The sequence below is a fragment of the Zosterops lateralis genome (genome assembly GCF_965231275.1).
Source record: "Zosterops lateralis genome assembly, chromosome: 13".
Taxonomy (NCBI): Eukaryota; Metazoa; Chordata; class Aves; order Passeriformes; family Zosteropidae; genus Zosterops; species Zosterops lateralis.
The window spans coordinates 19,286,439-19,306,182 of record NC_139773.1 but is presented as its reverse complement, the minus strand read 5'-3'; the positions used below and the strand labels follow the sequence as shown (position 1 = coordinate 19,306,182).

At 40.1% G+C, this 19,744-nt stretch overlaps 1 protein-coding gene across 2 annotated transcripts in view; it reads right to left on the bottom strand.

The window, feature by feature from the left end:
* The window catches only part of MAP2K5 (mitogen-activated protein kinase kinase 5), a gene marked incomplete at its 5' end in the record, with an annotated part of 132,505 nt that overhangs the window by 60,208 nt on the left and 52,553 nt on the right, over window positions 1–19,744 (bottom strand). For both annotated transcript variants that reach the window (XM_083870730.1, XM_083870731.1), the window contains 4 exons: window positions 2,086–2,157; window positions 6,701–6,751; window positions 7,673–7,746; window positions 13,680–13,728. In XM_083870730.1, the coding sequence (XP_083726856.1) occupies window positions 2,086–2,157; window positions 6,701–6,751; window positions 7,673–7,746; window positions 13,680–13,728 (246 nt within the window). The remainder of the gene's footprint in view (window positions 1–2,085; window positions 2,158–6,700; window positions 6,752–7,672; window positions 7,747–13,679; window positions 13,729–19,744) is intronic.

The following is a 19,744-nucleotide window of genomic DNA, read 5'->3' as shown; positions in this document are numbered from 1 at the left end:
TAATAATAATAATAATAATAATAATAATAATAAGGTATTAATGATGATGATATAACTGTGTATCTGATTTTATTATATTTTAAATTTAATTTTTAATTTATTAAGCTGCATATCTAAATGTAATATGTTTTAATTTAATTTTTAATTTATTATTTTTTTTCTGAAGGGATGACTGAGCACCCTCAGACCCCTCTTGCCTCAAAGGGAACATGAACACTCCCCATTCCTCAAAGCTTAGGCAGGACCCCATCCCAGACTTTCCCCTCTCTCCCATCAACTCTTTTTTTTTTTTCTGGGAGAGGCAGTTTCCTCAACCTCCCAAACAACACTCCCACTTCCCATCCCACCAAAAAATTCCAGCCATTTTAAGGGGCTTAGAAGAACATTAAAAAAAAAAATGAGAAGAATTCCTGACAATTTTACACCCTCACCCACCAGCACATCCCTTCACTGACTCCATCCCACCAGAAATTCCTTTTTAAATTAACGTGGTTCTAACACCAAGGTGTGAGCCTGGAGCACGACTCCAGTGAGTGCAGATGATTTTAAATCCCACAGCAAACACCAGCTGCCCTTTTTTCACAGCAACAAGAGTTGTCTCCACTGCCAATCCCCACGTCAATAGGGTGTTACTTTAATGACAGTGACCTTGTGTGGCTCTTGGAGCACCTTTGTCACCTTTTTTGGAGGGTTTTTTATTTTTATTTTTTTTTTTCTAAGGCACAGGCCTTGTTTTCATCATTTAACATCACTCAGAGCACTTCAATCAAACTGCTGCTGGTGGGGAGAGGTCTCAGGAGAGGAGCAGCTGCCAAACCAATGAACAAAGCACCCAGAGCCAAAGTGGGTCCTGCACATCTGGATCAGGAGAAATTCCTTGGGAAGGTGTAAAACCAGAGGAGGAAATGGAAATCAAAGGAGTTTTAGCAATAAAATTCTGATGAGCAGCCAAGTTATCCACTAATAACACTAAAATAAACCCCAAATATCTTGTTGTGGATCACTGAGCTGCTGGGGCACAGCTTTTAATTCAGCAGAAGGAACTGGGAAATGCTTTGTTTATAAAATCCTGCATTTACATCATTCTTTTTATCTTCCTGGAGTACAATCTCAGCCCTTTTTTGGCTAAAATGATTTACAGAGTGTTTGAGTTTGGTCTGTATCTCTCTCAAAATCCTGAGTGATTCGGCACCCACCACTTGGATTTTGGTTAAAAGGGCTCGGGAAAAGGAATTTATTGTAAAAATGGTTCAGTTTTGGGCTACAGAATGTGAAATCTGCCAAGATGCAGCACTGAGGCTGCTTCTCAACTTCTACCTCATCTTGGGCTAAAAATATTGGTTACAGTTCACTTAAAGGTCTGTTCAGCTTCACATTAATGTGAGGAAAAACAGAGGAAAAAAGAAAGAAAGAGAGGAAAGGAGAGAAAAAGGGAGAAAAACAGGGAGAAAAGGGAGGAACAAAAGGGGAAAAAAGGGGAAAAAAGGGAAGAAAAGGAAAAAAGGGAAAAAAAGGGAAAAAGGGGAAGAAAAGGGAGGAAAAGAGGGAAAAAAGGGGGGAAAAGAGGGAAAAAAAGGGGGGGAAATGGAGGGAATGGGGAAAAAAGGGTGAAAAGGGGGAAAAAGGGGGAAAAAGGGAAAAGGGAAGAAAAGGGAAAAAAAAGGGGAAAAAAAGGGGAAAAAAGGAAAAAAAGGGAAAAAAAGGGGAAAAAAGGGGAAAAAAAAGGGGAAAAAAGGGAAGAAAAGGGAAAAAAGGGAAAAAAGGGGAAAAAAGGGGAAAAAAGGGGGGAAGGGGGAAAAATGAGGGGGAAAAGGGGGAAAAATGAGGGGGAAAAATGAGAGGGAAAAATGAGGGGGAAAAAGGGGGGAAAAAAGGGAAAAACCTCCACACACCAGGCCCTAATTCCTACTCAAACACGGAGTTTTGTTTAAATCCTCAAATGAACAAACCCATTCTAAATACAGTCAAAATTAGCAGCAGGTGAATCTACAGGGAATTTAAAGACTAAACAGAGGTGAAATTCAAATATTTGGATGTTATTTTTGATGTCAAGAGTGCAATGTGGGAGGAGAACTCTGTGCATACCTCCATGAAGGAAATCCCCAGGCTCCAAACATCCGAGTGAATCCCGTACTGCTCTCCTGAAATCCTCTCAGGCTGGGAAAAAAAAAGGAGAAAAACAACTCCTGAGCTTTGCAGACAAACAGGGATCTGCTCAAAAAGCTGCCCCAGCGGCCAGGAATGGGGAAAAATAATAAAAAAATCACAGGATTGTGGAATAATCTGAGTTGGGAGGGATCTATAGGGATCAAATTCCAGCTCCTGGTTCTGCACAGAAATCCCAAAATTCTAATTCTGGGAGTGTTATCCAAATTCTCCATTCCCTGCAGAGTCTGGGCAGTGCCCCAACACTTTCCAGAGGAAGAAACTTCTCCTAAAATCCAACTTAAAACCTGCTCCAGATGTTTCCCTGAGACCAGAGATGCTCCTTGGGATGTCAGAGACACCAAAAAACCACCGAGATGCTTCAAAGCTCCCCTGGCAGAGAGCAAATTCCAAGGAAAATTCAGGAATTCTCCAAGGAAATCTGTGTCCAGGGCACCTTGCAAGGTTTGGCCTTGGATTTGTGTTTGGGTTGTTTAATGCAAGGAAAAATCCAAGGGCTTGTGAATGTGAGCAAAGCACAAGGTCGAGTTGAGAGAATCCAATTTTCCACTTCTCTCCCCAAATCCAGGCAACCACAGCAAGGGAAAAAAAAAAATAAAAATTCCCCTGTGTGGAGTCCAGAGGTTGGGGAATAACTACAGTTAAAAAAGCAAAGTTATTGAAGCCAAAAGAATCACTACGAGGTGGCAATTTTATTTTATTTTATTTTATTTACTTCTTAATTTTGGGCTTTTTGACCTGTAGAGAGGGAAAAAAATAAAAATAAAAATAATAAAAAAGCCCCAGCTCCAAACTATTAATAGCAGGTTTAATGCCTCTCATGAAATGGAGTGCTGTAAAAAAATAAAATAAAAAAAAAAATGTGTTGGTTTTGACTTGAACGCTACAATTTAAGCATTTCCAAGGTCAAGTACAGCAGGAAATGCAATAATAAAAAGCTCCCTGAGACTCCTCTCCCCACTGTGCTGTTAATGCACCTTGTCTGGCCCAGGCACCTCCAAAGGATTGGCAGCTTTTAATAATCCAGGGAGCTCTGTGAGAAATCAAAAACTCCCAAATTAGTGGGTTTGGGGGTGTTTAGCCTGGGCTGCTGCTCCCAGGTCAGGGGCTTTTATCGCAGCGTGAATGTTAAATAAAAACCACACTGCTGTCCTTGTTTCTGAGAAAAATGGGGAATTTTTTCACTCAAAATTCCCTCAATCTTCCAAAAAACCCCACAATTTCAAGCTCTTTCACCAAATTTCATTTATGAGTGACCCAAAAATCTGATTTTTTTTTGTAATTCATTAAGTATAATTAACCTAAATTAGCAAATATTAAAAACCTTTGCAACAGCACGGTGTGATTTTTTTAAGCTGACAATTTTTTTATCCTGATTTATTTTTACAGCCAAAAAGCCCCACAATTTCAAGCTCTTTAACAAAATTTCATTTGTGAGTGGCCCAAAAATCTGATTTTTTTGTAATTCATTAAGTATAATTAACCTAAATTAGCAAATATTAAAAATCTTTGCAACAGCACAATGTGATATTTTTTTAAAGCTGACAATTTTTTATCCTGATTTATTTTCACAGGGATGTATTTTTATGTTGACAAATATCCTCACAAAGATGCAAATGTGCAGCTAAAAATAATTTTATAAACATAATTTTATAACATTTTATAACCTGGCCCAAGCAAGGTGGAAACACCCACCTCATTTTCCAGACCCTCCCCAAGCCACAAAATGAGATTTATAATTCAAATTGAGCCACGTTAAATTGTTTATTCTTCAAGTTCAAGCTTTAAACAGCAACTTTTAGTGAGGAATTGTGGGTTCACAAAATATAAGGGCAAATAAATCAGCTTTTGAAACAAAAGATGGATTTAAATAAGAGGAAAATAGGAATTACAGACGCATCAAGGGTGCGACACATGGAGCACTCTAAACACACAGCCTGAAGTATTTTCTCTTAAAAATTTCTACAACTGATTATTTTTTCATCCAATTTTTTATTTTCTATATAAAATGCTGATGAAACGATTTTACAGAAAACACATTTTGGTTGGAAATTGTAATTTTTCAATCAAAAAGCTTTTTTTCCTTTTTTTTTTTTTACCTAAAAAAAATCAAAAAGCTTTTTCTTTTTTTTTTTTTTTTCAGAGAAAACCTCAATTTTTTTTCCCAAGAGTTTCAAATTCACTGCCAAGTGGGTGAAGCAAAGCTTATGACCTTCATTATTTTTTTTTTTTTTTTTTGGAGGGTTTGCCTGGAAATTTGATGACAACAAACGACTCAATCAAGGAGCAAAGGGAGATTTGGACACAGAAAATCAGATTGAGTAAATTCAGAGTTTAAAATTCTGGTTCACAATTAAGAGATGGAGGCATCACATCCATCCAGAAAGGAAAAAAAGGCAAAAAAAAAAAAAAAAAAGGCAATTTATTTAATGTACACCTGGGAAAGAGAACTGTAATCTTGGTTTGGACCACTCAAAGCATAATAACAATTTAATTCTCAGCCCAGCTTAAGACCAGTCTGAGTTGGAAAAGTTGATTAATTTGAAGCTGTTTCTTTGTCTGGATCTCTGGATTATTTTAAATGTGTATTTTTTATTTAAAAACTCCCATTTTTTTCTGCAGAGTGTTGTGATGACACAAGACAGCCCAGGTTGGTGACAGGAACCTTTCAGAAGCCACACAATCAACACACCTCGAGTGGAAAAGCACTTAAAGCAAATAAATGGGCACCCTGACAAGAAAAAAAATCAGAATAAAAAAAAATCCCTGAAAGCGATGAAAGGTCATGGATTTCTCTGAGGTTTGAAAAAAACATCAGCACCAAACACTTTGTGTTGTTTGTGTGTTTTTATTTTAAACCAGCAGAATGTTTATTTTCTCATCGATAGTAGGAGAATGTTGAATATTCTGAATTTGAATGATTTTTGAATATAAAGAGAAGAGTTCATAAAGTGTTTTCAAATGGAGAACTGAAAAGGATCCAAAGGATCTGATGGAAAATCCACTTTGATTTGTGCAGTTCCCTCTTCAGGCTGGCACTTGGCAGCTCTGAACCCAAACCCTGCCCCAAACCATGTATCCTTGGCTGAAAAAATCTTTTAAAAACCTAAAAAAAATCTAAAATAAATAATAATTAAAAAAAAAAAATCTAAAAAAAAAAGAGGGAATTTAGGGGCTCTAATGTGCAGGAACAGGACAAAAGTTGTCTGGTTTTAACAAAGACTGACCAAAATTTGTACAGAAAAGTGAAGTACTGATTAATTCCCGCATTCTGAACTATAAAATTTCTACTTTAATGCCCTGATATTGTTAATTCCAGTGTTTTTAGCTTCAGATTTCCATAGGAAACTGTTCAGGAATGGCCACCAACCTGTGCACAGGCTGAAAATGCTGCCCTAAACTCCAGCATTACCAAAACATGGAATGTCAGAGATGTGTAAAGAGCCATGAGCTGTGAGTGAAAAACTGGGTTTTTTTGGAATGTCCCAGTGGCTCTTTTTGTTCCCACTTGTCACAGGGCAGCAAAACCAATTGAAAATATATTTTAAAAAATCACTTTTCCAATATTATTCCTCCCTCTCAACAAGAAGCAGAGGTGGAATGAAGACAGGGGATGGTTTGGGGTTGTCAGAGATCTACAAAGAGCCATGAGCTGTGAGTAAAAAATTGGCTTTTTTTGGGATGTCCAACTGGCTCTTTTTGTTCCCACTTGTCACAGGGCAGCAAAACCAATTGAAAAAATATATATTTTAAAATAATTTTTCCAGTATTACTCCTCCCTCTCATAAAGAAGCAGAGCTGGAATGAAGAAATGAAGACAGAGGATGGTTTGGGGATGTCAGAGATCTGCAGAGAGCCACGAGCTGTGAGTGAAAAACTGGTTTTTTTGGATGCCCAACTGGCTCTCTTTTTGTTCCCACTTGTCACGGGGCAGGAAAATCAACTGAAAAAAAAAAAATATATATATAAAAAATCACTTTTCCAATATTAATCCTTCCTCTCAACAAGAAGCAGAGGTGGAATGAAGACAGGATGGTTTGGGGTTGTCAGAGATCTACAAAGAGCCATGAGCTGTGAGTAAAAAATTGGCTTTTTTTGGGATGTCCAACTGGCTCTTTTTGTTCCCACTTGTCACAGGGCAGCAAAACCAATTGAAAATATATTTAAAAAAATCACTTTCCCAATATTACTCCTCCCTCTCAACAAAAAGCAGAGGTAGAATGAAGATGGGATGGTTTGGGGTTGTCAGAGATCTACAAAGAGCCACGAGCTGTGAGTGAAAAACTGGGTTTTTTTTCAATGTCCAACTGGTTCTTTTTGTTCCCAGTTGTCACAGGGCAGCAAAACCAACTGAAAATATATTTTAAAAAAAAAAAAAATTTTTTTCCTCACTCTCAGCAAGCAGAGGTGGAATGAAGACAGAGGATGGGAAGAGATGGAGCTTTTGAAGGCTGATTTAGGACACATCCTGCATGAAACAGAACAAGGGGGAGGACAAACAATCCCATTTCCATGTCAGCATCAATCCACTCACCGCCATGTAAGCGTTTGTTCCAACATACGTCTTGGCGATGGAATTCACCAGCTATCAGACAAAACAGGCTGTTAGAACAATATAAAGATAATGTGGGAATAAAATGGGCAATTATTCCTCATTTAACCCACAATCATCATCCCCATAAATCAACGAAAAAATGATGTTAAAAAAAAAAAAAAATAAATAAAAGGGAGGAAGGGATTTCTCTCCGTCAAGGCGTTAAAAATGATTAAAAATCTCGCCTGGGTTGGGGGAATGAGGATTCCAATTTAAACGAGCACTGCATTACAGTTTATGGCAGATAACCTTAAACAATTGTGTTAAACAGGATGCTTCTTGTTTTAGTGCCCCAAACCAGGCTGATATAAAAAGGGAATGAGGAGGAAGTAGGATTGAGCGCACTCATTTTGCAGTCAGATGTGAATAAAGCCCCAATTCATGCCTTAAATACAGGAGGGACAACAGAGCCTGCCAGCCCATAATACAAGGCTGACCTTCTCTTTGGGCCCCGTGTTTGGCTGAGAGGAAAAGGTGCTGAAATTCAAATCAACAGCACAGCGAGCTCATGGGTCACTAGCAGAGAAGTCCTCCAGGGAGGCCCAAAATGGAAATTAATTAAAATTTGTGCTGCACATTGTCAAAGCCCACCACTATTGTTGCTCCCAATATTAATTTTTATTGTGGGCCAGTTGGGCTCCCCAGACACGTCTCTTGCTCTGCCCTCCCTTTTGTCTGGGCAAAAGGCTCCCAGATCAAAGCTGCATTTCAATGAAGTTTGCTATTCGTAAGTAGTAATTACAATATCAGCAGTTTTTACTGTCATTAAACAATGAACAATCATATTCAGATGAAGGCAAAGAGATTAAAAATGAAAAGGGCTGTCCCAGCAGAGAGGGGTTTGCTGTGGGGCTGCCAGGTGATGCTGACACCAGGAAGGGGATGGGGACAGATGGAAAAGGGGGGATTTACCTGGGTGCTGACCCCAAAGTCACAGAGCTTCACCTGGCCCCGGGTGTTCACCAGCATATTGGATGGTTTCACATCTGTTTGGGGGAAAAAAAGTGGATTATCCATGTTATCCATGATAATACAGACACCATTTATACAGAAATACAGAATGTCCTCCATGGGAAGGGAGCCACATCAAAATCCAGCTCCTGGCCCTGCACAGGACAACCCCAAATATCCTGGGAGCATTGGCATGGTGGCTTTGGATAGGAAATATTACAAATATCTCCTTCAAATGCAGTGGTTTGTAAGTCAGCAGCACAGATTAGATTCCACACATATACAAAAATAAATAAATATAAAATACATCCTCTCCATACAGGTATTATCTGGTATTTACACAGAGATGATTTTATACAAGACTAAAAATGCACATTATTAAACCTGCACATTGGTGACACCAGTATGGAACAGACACCAAGTGCACTGATGGACAAGGAAAGAACTCACAGGGATTTTACCAAACTGGGAAATCAGCCTGAAAAAAAGATGGAATTCCATAAATAAACCATCAATATCCATCCCAAAACCAGAATATCAGTGCAAAATCCTGATGCTGAGTCCTTGATGCCAGAGGAAGTTGCTGTAAAATCAACGTGAGAATAAACTGCTGAACATCCAGTGCAAGTGCACTGATGGACAGGAACAGAACTCGCAGAGATTTTACCAAACTGGAAAATCAGCTTGAAAAAAAAATATGAAATTCCATAAATAAACCACCAATGTCCATCCCAAAACCAGAATATCAGTGCAAATATCCTGATGGTGAGTCCCCCTGATGCCAAAGGAAACTAGTGCACTGCTGTAAAATAAAATCAACATGGGAATAAATTCAACATCCAGTGCATGGGGACTGATGGATAGGAAAATAATTCACAGAAATTTTTACAAACTGGAAAATCAGCCTGAAAAAAAAAGATGGAATTCCATAAATAAACCATCAATGTCCATCTCAAAACCAGCCTGCCAGTGAAAATATCCTGATGGTGATTCCCCTTGATGCTAGAGGAAACTGGTGCACTGCTGTAAAATAAAATCAACATAGGAATAAACTGCTGAACATCCAGTGCAAGTGAACTGATGGACAGGAACAGAACTCACAGGGATTTTACCAAACTGGACAATCAGCCTGAAAAAAAGGATGAAATTCCATAAATAAATCATCAATATCCACCAGAATATCAGTGCAAAATCCTGATGGTGATTCCCTCTTATGCCAGAGGAATTTGCTGTAAAATCAACATGGGAATAAACTCAACATCCAGTGCAAGTGCACTATGAACAGGAACAGAACTCGCAGAGATTTTACCAAACTGGAAAATCAGCTTGAAAAAAAAAGATGAAATTCCATAAATAAACCACCAATGTCTATCCCAAAACCAGAATATCAGTGCAAATATCCTGATGGTGAGTCCCCCTGATGCCAAAGGAAACTAGTGCACTGCTGTAAAATAAAATCAACATGGGAATAAATTCAACATCCAGTGCAAGTGAACTGATGGACAGGAAAATAATTCAGAGAGATTTTTACAAACTGGAAAATCAGCCTGAAAAAAAAAAAAATGGAATTCCATAAATAAACCACCAATGTCTATCCCAAAACCAGAATATCAGTGAAAATATCCTGATGGTGATTCCACCTAATGCCAAAGGAAGCTGGTGCACTGCTGTAAAATAAAATCAACATGGGAATAAACTCAACATCCAACACTTGTGCACTGATGGACAGGAAAATAATTCACAGAGATTTTTTACAAACTGGAAAATCAGCCTCAAAAAAAGGATGGAATTCCATAAATAAATCATCAATATCCATCCCCAAACCAGTCAGATTTTACACTTGTCAGTGCACAATCCTCCTGCTGGGCTGCCCCTGATGCCAAAGGAAGTTGGTGCTCTGCTGTAAAATCGAGAGGGGAATAAACTCAACCTCCAGCCTGGCTTTAGTGCAGCAAACACTGAACATCTTTGCAGTTCCAGGGATGCCAGTGGGGGAGCAGAACGTGCACGTTATGGCCTGGCTTAAACATGGCAAGATTAGAGCCTGGCTTTGGCCTAATCACTGCTTTCTTCTGTCAAAATGGATTAAAAGCAACAGCTTGAATCGGTGCCTCCTGTAAAAGTGAGCACTGGTTGGGGGCAGATGGATGAAACCCAACTAGAAAAGAACCTAATTTTGTTTATCATTAGGTTTGCCTTGCTTTAGCAGCTGTTTCCTGGTACCACAGGAGCTGCTTTAATTTGTCTCTGCGATGGAGAAATGGAGAACCTCAATTAAGGAGCTGATTAAACGCTCGCCTGTATTTGAGCTAAAAATCCACATTTAAAAATGAGAGCATTCAATGGTTCCTACACACCCCAGGTGGATCAGTGCTTTTAAAGTGAGGGATCAACGCTGCTGGTGCTGTAATTTCTGTAATTTCTGTAAATTCTGTCATTTCCCCCCCAATCCTGAGCATCCAGAGCCTCAGTCTGTGTTTGCTCATCTCCATCTTCAGGAAGATGCTGCACTTTTGATGGAGTTTTGCCTCCTCTGGAGATGAGTGACTTTGCTAAATCCAAGCAGAAGTGCTGAGCACACCAGAGGCTCCCTCTCCTGAATCCTGAGCAGAACAAGGTGCAGAATAATCCTGGTTCCTATAAAAAGGGAGCCACCCCTGAGCTGGGCTTGGCTGGGGGTGGAATGAGCCCAGCCCCAGGAGCTGCAGCACTCAGGGAATGTTCATATTCCTGGATATGTCCAGCTGATCCCAACTTTTAGAGGAAAACTGAGCTTGACTAGTTCTGCTTTTAATTTTAACAGAAAGGATCCTGAAATCCTTCCAAAAACGAAGCTGAAAACAGGAGAAAATCCTAAAAGGAAAGAAGCAGTGGGTAAATTAAAAATTGGGCAGGGGAGGTTGGGGACTGCACAGAGCAAGGGGCAGTCAAACCAACCCTGGGAGAGCAAATCCAAACTGTCCTTCCAGCAGAATTCAACAGCACCACAAAATCAGGGAATTTCATCAAATATCTGCTGCACATTCCAGTGGCTCTGCTCATTTCCTCGGAAAAAAAAAATATCAGATGCTGAAAGCAGGGAGGAACATCAGCTCATCAGCAAATCAGCCTTTTGGTCTCATCACCCACTCCAGTTAATGGGTTAAATATTTTTTTTTGGGTTTGGGAAACGAGTGTGCATAAATAATGTTCTGCACCATCTGCTTGTGATTAATATTAGTGTTGAGAAGTGAAAGAATTTAAACAAGAGCCAAAAGGGGTCATTATGCTCCCATTACCAGGGCTTGCTTAATACAAATGATTTCTATGAAGCGTCATTATAGAGGATGAACAAGTTCTCCTCCTGATGGAGCTGCCTGAGTAGTTTCACCTCTCCACAAACAAACAGGACCTCCAAGCTCTTACTCACCAGTAAATAGAACCATCAGAGGTGCAGCTTTTTGAACACCCAACGTTTCACTCGTTGGTGGCATTGAAAAGCAAACAGATTCATGATTGTGTGAGGGAGAGAAAAAAAAAAAAAAAAAAAAAAAAAAAGCCCTGAGATGCTTTAAAAGCTGGCTCTTGACTTCTCCTGGCTTTTAAAAACAGCAAACAGCAACAGGCCAGGTTCAAGGAAGGCAGCAGCGTGGTTTGGCAGAGGCCAGGATTATTTTTTTTTTTTTTTTTTTTTTAAATAAGCCTTAAGTCGTCCATGAGTGGGCAAGCCTGTGTTTATCTATACACAGAGATATAAATAAAGGTATGGAAACACAGAATCCTGGGATGGCTCCGCTGGGAGGGGACCTCAAAGCTCATTCTGTCCCCCCCTGCCATGGGCAGGGACAGCTCCCACTACCCCAGGTGGATAAATCCACAAACAGCCCAGGATTTGTGTCTGTGGCCTCAATGCTGATTATACACCCCAGAGGTAAAATAGGAGAGGGGGGAGAGTCAAATCTGCAGCTCTGGACATCCCTGGTGAAATCCTCAGCAAACAGTCACTGCTGAGAAGATGGGAACACTGCTCCAGTGCCAGGCAGCACCTCCCAGAACAAAGAGAAGTGGAAAATCCTTGGATTTCTGATATCCTGGGGGGAAAGGAGATGGTCTGAGTGCTGCCCAAACCTCCTCCTGCCACAGAACACATCTCCACACCCTCAATTCTCCCTCCTTTCAAACCAGCAACACTCCCAGAACTTCAATTTAAAACCCAACCAGGAAACTGAGGTGTTCAAACCACAAAATAAATACACACATAACCTAAAGAAACACCCCCAGAGCCAAGCACAGCAAATCCAGCTCGGTACAGTTAAACACAAGTGGGTAACATTGATTTCCTGCACTTCCTTTAATAAGCAGGTGTGAACAAAGCAAAACACAGCAGATAAAATGCACACGGGTCTATACTTATGCTTGAACTTAACAGATTTTTTTGGTTTGTCTTTAGACAAACTTTGACTTTGTACATCATTAGACTTGTTTAATTGCTAATTCTGTTTTTAAATCTAAGTTAATTTCTCATTACCCTTCCATTTCTACTTCTTATCCTCCGGGGGGGAAAAAGAGCACACTTATCATTGGGACTGTTCTCACATCTTCCAAGGAAGTGGTGGAGGTGTTAATCTTATGTTTATGTTTGAAGTGGGTTTATTAATATGCACGGCTATCACCTCATTAGTTGTCAGCTTTGTTTTGAAGTGAAGCTGCAATATTTGCTGAGATGTCTGAGCTGCAGGAAAAGATTTGCTCATTGTTTTGTTTTTTCCTTTGGGTTTAATTCCCTGCCCTGGGATTTGTTCCAGCTTTTCCTTGGGGATTCCTGATTCTCCTCTGCTCAGCCCTGGTTGAGACAGTGACTAACTCAGGAGTCAAAATTCCTTTTTTCACCTTTTTAAAAACCAGGAGACAGCTGAAGGAGAAATAATCACCTGCCTGCCATCCCATCCCTCTCTGAACATACAGAAATTCACATCTTTTGTAGCCTAAAAATGGGTAAAATAACACAATTCTTGGGGAAGCTGCTTGAACTGGCATTCTGCAGTGCTGGGTCAATCCAGCAAGGCCAGAAAAAAAATCAGAAGAGTGATGAAAAATCAAGTTTTCTGAGCTTTTCTTCAGACCACAGCAAGGACCAAACATCATCCATCAAAATCCTGGGTTAGTGCAGCCCCCAGGATGAGGGAACAGATGTGGGAATTACACAGCAACATCAGGGACCAGGGCAGCTCCTTCCACACACCTAAAAACCCTAAAAATGGAATTAGTTTCTCTTTTTTTTTTTTTTTTTCTATTTTTTTGGGAATTTTGGTGTAGGGAGAATGAACTTCTCTTGTCCTTTAAACAACATTTTCCACATTGGGGTTTTTTTTATATAAAATTTTGGTGGATCTGAATTATTTTTACCAAACAGACACATTTTAAACAAAATTTAACAGGAAAAAAGCAAGGGATGAATGAGAAATTCAACAAGAACACCCCAAATGAGCTGCAGGAAAGAGAATAAACACCAAAAACCAAACCTGACTTATGTCCGAGCAGCTTTAAAGCCTTCAAGTGTCCCTGACCATGGCAGGGGACAGTGAGTTGTGATTTTTGAGCCTCCAGCAACACTTGTGGCCATCACATGAGATTTCTGTAAATTCCTTGGATTAATTCTGAAATTTCCTTGGAAAAGCAAATTCCTTGCCTATTTTCTGTTTCCCAAAACCAGCCAAACATCAAATTTCCACACTGATTTTTCCTGTTTTCACTCCCAAGCTTCTAAATCCTCATAAAAATCATTTTTCTCTTCAGTCCTATTCTTTTCAGGGGAGGAGGGAGGGCAAGAAAAAGAGCAATAAAGAAATGTTTTACAAGAAAGTGTGCAAGGTTAATGAGTAAAATTCATTCTTTATTACCCCACAGGACTCAAAACAGATGTTTGCTTGGTCTTGGTAAAAAATGCTGTGAAAATTTTGTGGTGAAACAGAGAACATCTGCTACTCACCTCTGTGTAAAATCTTCAGACTCCATAAATAGGTCAGGCCTTTCACAACCTTTAGGTAAAAAGAAAAAAAAAATTTAAAAAAATCATAATTTAGGGATTTCTGATAGGAAAAAATCCACATTTCATTTGGGGTGGGAGATCAGACCATAAAAAGAGGAGACTTCACCTCCCTCTCTGCTAAAAACATGCAGCAGGTCTTTTATTAATACATAAATTAATAATACACACATTAATTATTTTTTTTTTTGCCAGGACTTGTAAGATGAAGCTCACACTGAATCCCTTCAGGCATCTCAAAGTGTTTTTAATCCACCTGTCCTTGCTGGGGTGTTAAAAGTCACAAAGGCCAAAGGATGGAATGATTTGTCTTCTTGAAAATGGCCAGAAAACAAAAAAAATCTCTTCATAACCTCTTCCACTTCATCCTCCCTTCCCTTTCTTCCCATTTCCTGCATCCTGTATTTTCCTTTACTTTCCAGGCTTTTATTTATTCAGTGCAAAGTTGGAACTTTTTCTCCTGAACTGTCAAAATTCCTTCATTCTCCTCTAATTTCAGACCAAACAAATCCTGCATCTCCAGCAGAGAAATTACAGCTCCTAAAACACAATTCCTGGAAGGAAATAGAACTCCTAAAACACAATTCCTGAATTAAATACAACTCCTAAAACACAATTCCTAAAAGTAAAAAAAAAAAATCTCTGAAAATACAATTCCTAAATTAAATACAACTCTTAAAACACAATTCCTGAATTAAATACAACTCTTAAAATGCAATTCCTGAATTAAATACAACTCTTAAAACACAATTCCTAAAAGTAAAAAAAAAACAAACCCCTCTGAAAATACAATTCCTAAATTAAATACAACTCTTAAAACACAATTCCTGAATTAAATACAACTCCTAAACCTGGGCAGGTTTCAAAATTTCCTCCTTCCACCACCAGAACTGCTCAAGCCAAACTCCAAAACTCCAGCACAGAATTTTCAACCAACACATTTCAACCCCTGGTGCCTCTTTTAAACCCTTCCCAGCTCTGAGGGGAAATTTAATTCCATTTCCACGAGGTTTTCCTCACGGATCTGCAGCACAATGAAGCATTTCTGACACTGCTCGAGTTGGGTGAGTTCTGCAGTCAAGACAATTATGGGTTTTGTGCTTTGAGTAGCTCAAAAATGAAATTATTTATGTTGCAGTCGTGGAGCAGAAGTGCTAAAAATGATACAGAGTGAAGGCAGAGAGCACAGTAATTTTCTGCTTTTCCTCTTGGATTAGAAACTCTTTCAAATTTTTAAATTTATTCTGTAAGAAAAATGATGTTGGTGGAATCAGAACCTTCCTGTAAAGCAAATAACGATGGTGGATCCCAAATTAAATTGTTCCAGGAGATAATTCCTCCCTTAAACTCACTCCAAACCCAACCAGATTTTTTTTTTAATTTTAACAAAAGCTTTGGTCAAATTCTGCCTGCCCAGAGGTTTGGCTTATTCACCTCAAACCTTTTAAAAAACTTGGATTTGATGATCTTAAAGGGTTTTTTTTTCCAACTTTAATCCTTCTATAATCCCATGGCTCATGGAAATTGTATCCACAGTGTTTTGACATAAAAAATAATAACAATAACAGTAATTAATAATTAAATAATAATGAAAATAATAAAGCATCGATGCAAAAATAAATCAAGGAGGTGCAACATTTCAAGCTTCCTCCAATGGGCAAAGGGATTTTCAGAGCAGGAAACTCTTTGATTATTAAAAATTATTTAGAGTATTGAAAATCTTTAAAATCATAGGAAATTATTTGGTTTAAGGCAAGCATTAAAAAAAATAAAAGATTTTTTTATTAAATAAATCAACAGCTGTGAGTTATTAAACATCTTTATTGCTGGGTGAGCACTGAGAGAAGCCACAGAATTAACCAAACTCTCCCTTCAGCTTCTCTGGGTGTACAAAGGAATAAAAAAAAAAGGAGTTTTTCCCTTTATCCTGGGCTGTAAATCTGCTCCCCCAAATGGACTCACCTCGTTATCCCCTCCCCTTCCATTTGCCTATTAGGGAAAGACTCTCCAGCATTAAATACCATTCTACAACTGCCAGGGAGAATCTTTTGATGGGAGAAGCTGGAGCAGGAATTATTGGCATTCAGCAAAGGTTTTTTTTTAATTTTTTTTATTTTAACAACAATGCCTTGACAAAGCCTTGACACAAAAAGTGCTTCCACCTGCTGTCAATCACTGCCTGTGCTGACAGTTCAAGTGCACATCCTTTCAGGGAGAACTTCAATCAACGGCAGCGCTCTGAGCGCCGAGCACAATGTCACTGCTGCAGGGATGGAGGGGAAAATAAAATAAAATATAAAATAAAATAAATGTGGGAAGAGGCAAAGCAAAGGAGGAGAGAGGGTTTGACAGCTCCCCCCCCAGACCAGGTGAGGATGGAGCAGCATCACAGTAGGAGTGGGAACAGAGTCCCAAAATCTGGTTTTGCTTTAAAAAATGCACCAGGGCTCCACAGGAGGAAAGAGAGAAGATTTTGAGGGATTTTCTCTTCTCACTGCTGGTGTCTCAAACAGGGAACAGGGATGGATTTTAGGGTGAAGGCAGAGATCCCTCCACATCTCCAGTGGGAAGGGCTGAGAGAATTGAGAATTGGAATTGGTGACACAACTGTGGCCCAAGAGCACCTGAAGGAACCAAAAACAAAACTGGAGAGAGATAATTCCCAAGGGATGAGGGACAGGAAAGGGGGAATGGCTTCTCACTGCCACAGGGCAGGGATGGAGGGGAAATTGGGCAGGAATTCCTGGCTGGGAGGGTGAGGAGGGGCTGGGATGGAATTCCCAGATTTGCTGTGGCTGCCCCTGGATCCCTGGAATGTCCCAGGCCAGGCTGGGCAGGAATCCATTCCCTGTGTCCTGTCCCTTGTCCCCAGTCCCTCTCCAGCTCTCCTGGAGCCCCTTTAGGCCCTGGGAGGACTCCCTGGATCCTTCTCCTCTCCAGGGGAACATTCCCAGCTCTCCCAGCCTGGCTCCAGCCCTTGGAGCAGCTCTGGAATTGCTCCAGCAGCTCCACATCCATGAAAATTCTGGCAGAAGATGAAAAAGACAAACCCAGAGGTGCCCATTTAGAACCATTCAGGTGGGAAAATCCCCCCCAGATCAGTGATTCCAAACCCAGAAATGCCAAAGCTGGAGGCAGAGCAGAGCTGGGATGCAGGGAATGCCTGGACGTGCCTCATCCTTTTCCTCTGGAAATGCTTTCACCTCCAAACTTGCACCAACAGAAGGAATTCCAAGGAGCAGATGTGCAGGTCACACATTTCAGCACGCAGCTGCCATGGATTCCTGCACTGGACAAGTCTTGGGAGGGTAAAAGATAAATTACTCTGGACATGGGGAAAGGGAAAAAAATAAACCAGACTGGAGGAAAAAAAAAATGGAAGCTGCAGGTTTTGTCTGGCCCTCTCCTCTGTGCAGCAATGCCAGGATTTGGGTAATCCCAAGGATTGGGGTGTAATTCCCCCAAAAAAAGCTCTGGTGCACCTCAGACACAACCTGGGGAGGCTCCAAGGAGCCATTCCTGGGCCAGGGAGGAATTCCAGGGGAAACAAAAGGTTTCTGCTGCCTCCTTCCAACAATTCCACTGCGCCAAAAACCAGCACCAGAGCAGAGGAGCTGCTGGTTCAGCCTCAGTGCTCACCTTCTGCTCTGAGAGCAGGAAATAAAATACACAGGAAAAGGGAAATATCCATGTCAGGGAGTCAGGATCACAAGCAGGAAATGAATAAAATAAGTAGGAAAAGTGAAATATCCATGTGAGGGAGTCAGATCACGAGCAGGAAATAAATAAAATAACCAGGAAAAGTGAAGTATCCCTGTGAGTAAATAGTAAATAAATAAAGTAACAATAAATAAATAAAATAACTGGTGAAAGTGAAATATCCATGTCAGGCTCACAAGCAGGAAATAAATAAAATAAGTAGGAAAAGCGAAATATTCATATCAGAAAGTCAGGATCACAGGCAGGAAATAAATAAAATAAGTAGGAAAAGCGAAATATCCATGTGAGAGAGTCAGGAACACAAATAGGAAAAAAATAAAATAAGTAGGAAAAGTGAAATATCCCTGTGACAGAGTCAGGATCATAAGCAGAAAATACATAAAATAACCTGGAAAAGTAAAATATCCATATCAGGCTCACAAGCAGGAAATAAAATAACCAGGGAAAGTGAAATTTCTATGTGAGAGAGTCAGGATCACAAACAGGAAATAAAATAAGTAGGAAAAGTGAAACATCTCTGTGAGGGAGTCAGGATCATAAGCAGAAAATAAATAAAATATCCAGGAAAAGTGAAATATCCATGTAAGAAAGTCAGAATCACAAACAGGAAATAACCAGGAAAAGTGAAATATTAATGTCAGGAAGTCAGGATCACAAATAGGAAATAAATAAAATAAGTAGGAAAAGTGAAATATCCATGTCAAGGAGTCAGGATCACAAGCAGAAAATAAATAAAATAACCAGGAAAAGTAAAATATCCATGTCAGGGAGTCAGTATCACAGACTGACTGATCAGGGATAAAATGACCCTAAGGAGAACAAAAAAAAAAAAAAAAAAAATTAAAAATCCAGATATGGAGACATAAAAGGTGGGGCTGGAGCAGCAGCATCGGGAATAAGAGGAAAATTGGAGGAGAACACCCCCAGGATCACCAAACCATCCTCACCAGCATCAGGAAAATGGGGATAACTGTGAACAACTCCCCACTCAGAGCTCCAGAGGGGAGAACAGATAAAAGATTTTCCCTCTAAAAAACACTGAAATTCCAGGAGGAACTGCCAGGTACAGAACCAGCAGAGGAAGCAGCATCAGAGAGGGATGTTCATCACCCTGGGCAGGCCACACAAATGGAGAGGAGAGGAGAGCTGTGAATTACAATGAACAGAGACTAAATAGCTGCCTGTGTTTTGGATTAAAGGATTTCAATTGTCAGCTTGATGTCTAATGAATGTGAAAAGCCAGCACTTAATTAAATGGCACATGATAGAATAACTTTGTGATGCTTTTAAACTGCTTAAAGTTATCAAAGTTATTCCTCAGATTTCGCAATTGTTTTGCAGTTTTCTCCCTCCCCTGGTGAGATCCACTGAGATTTGGTCATTACCCTCTCTGGGTGTTCAGCTCTGGGGAAAAGATGGATTTGTTTTAAATTTTTTACATTTTCTGTTGGCCTGGAATTTGAGTTTTTAATCGTGGCCAGTGAATTTTTAACAGCTGAAGGCTCCAAGGATGAGCTTTAAGGATCTCACTGGCAACACCTCAAGACCAAACCCAAGAGATTTGAGGGTTTTTCTGACAGCCCAGACTCAGCACCCCAAAAATGACCCCAATTAACCCTTCCCTGGGGCTGCTCAGGTGTGAAAGGGGTGAGAGACCAGTCCATGCCAAGGGAAAAACTTCATCCTCATCACCAGCCTTGAGAAGAACACAGAAAAATCTGTTCTGCCACTGAATTTTGGTGCCAGGAACCAACTTTACCCTCCAAGGAAAACCAAGGGGGTCCCTCTGGGCAGAACAAGGACAGCGAGGATGGAAATAAGGAAAATCAGGATGGAAATAAGGAAAATCAGGATGGAAATCACACACTCCGAGACAAAGGATCCCCAGCAGAGCTCCTGAATCACCTCCTGAAGGAACCACAGAGAGCAGAAAGGCCTAAAGGCTGATTAAATAAATATTGAAATAAATGAAGGTGATTAAAAGCCCTTTCTTTCAGAAGAAATGCTGATAGGAAGGGATGTGACCACACAGACCTCCAGAAAATTCTTTTTTTTAAATTATTTTTTCTTTCTTTATCCCGCTCAACTGATCCCATCCTTTCACACAGATTTGTGTAACAGAATGCTGGAATGGTTTGGGTTGGGAGGGACCTTAAATCTCATCCAGGTGTCACCTCCTGCCATGGCAGGGACACCTCCCACTGTCCCAGGCTGCTCCAACCTGCCCTTGGACATTCCAGGGAACCAGGGGCAGCCACAGCAAATCTGGGAATTCCAGCCCAGCCAGG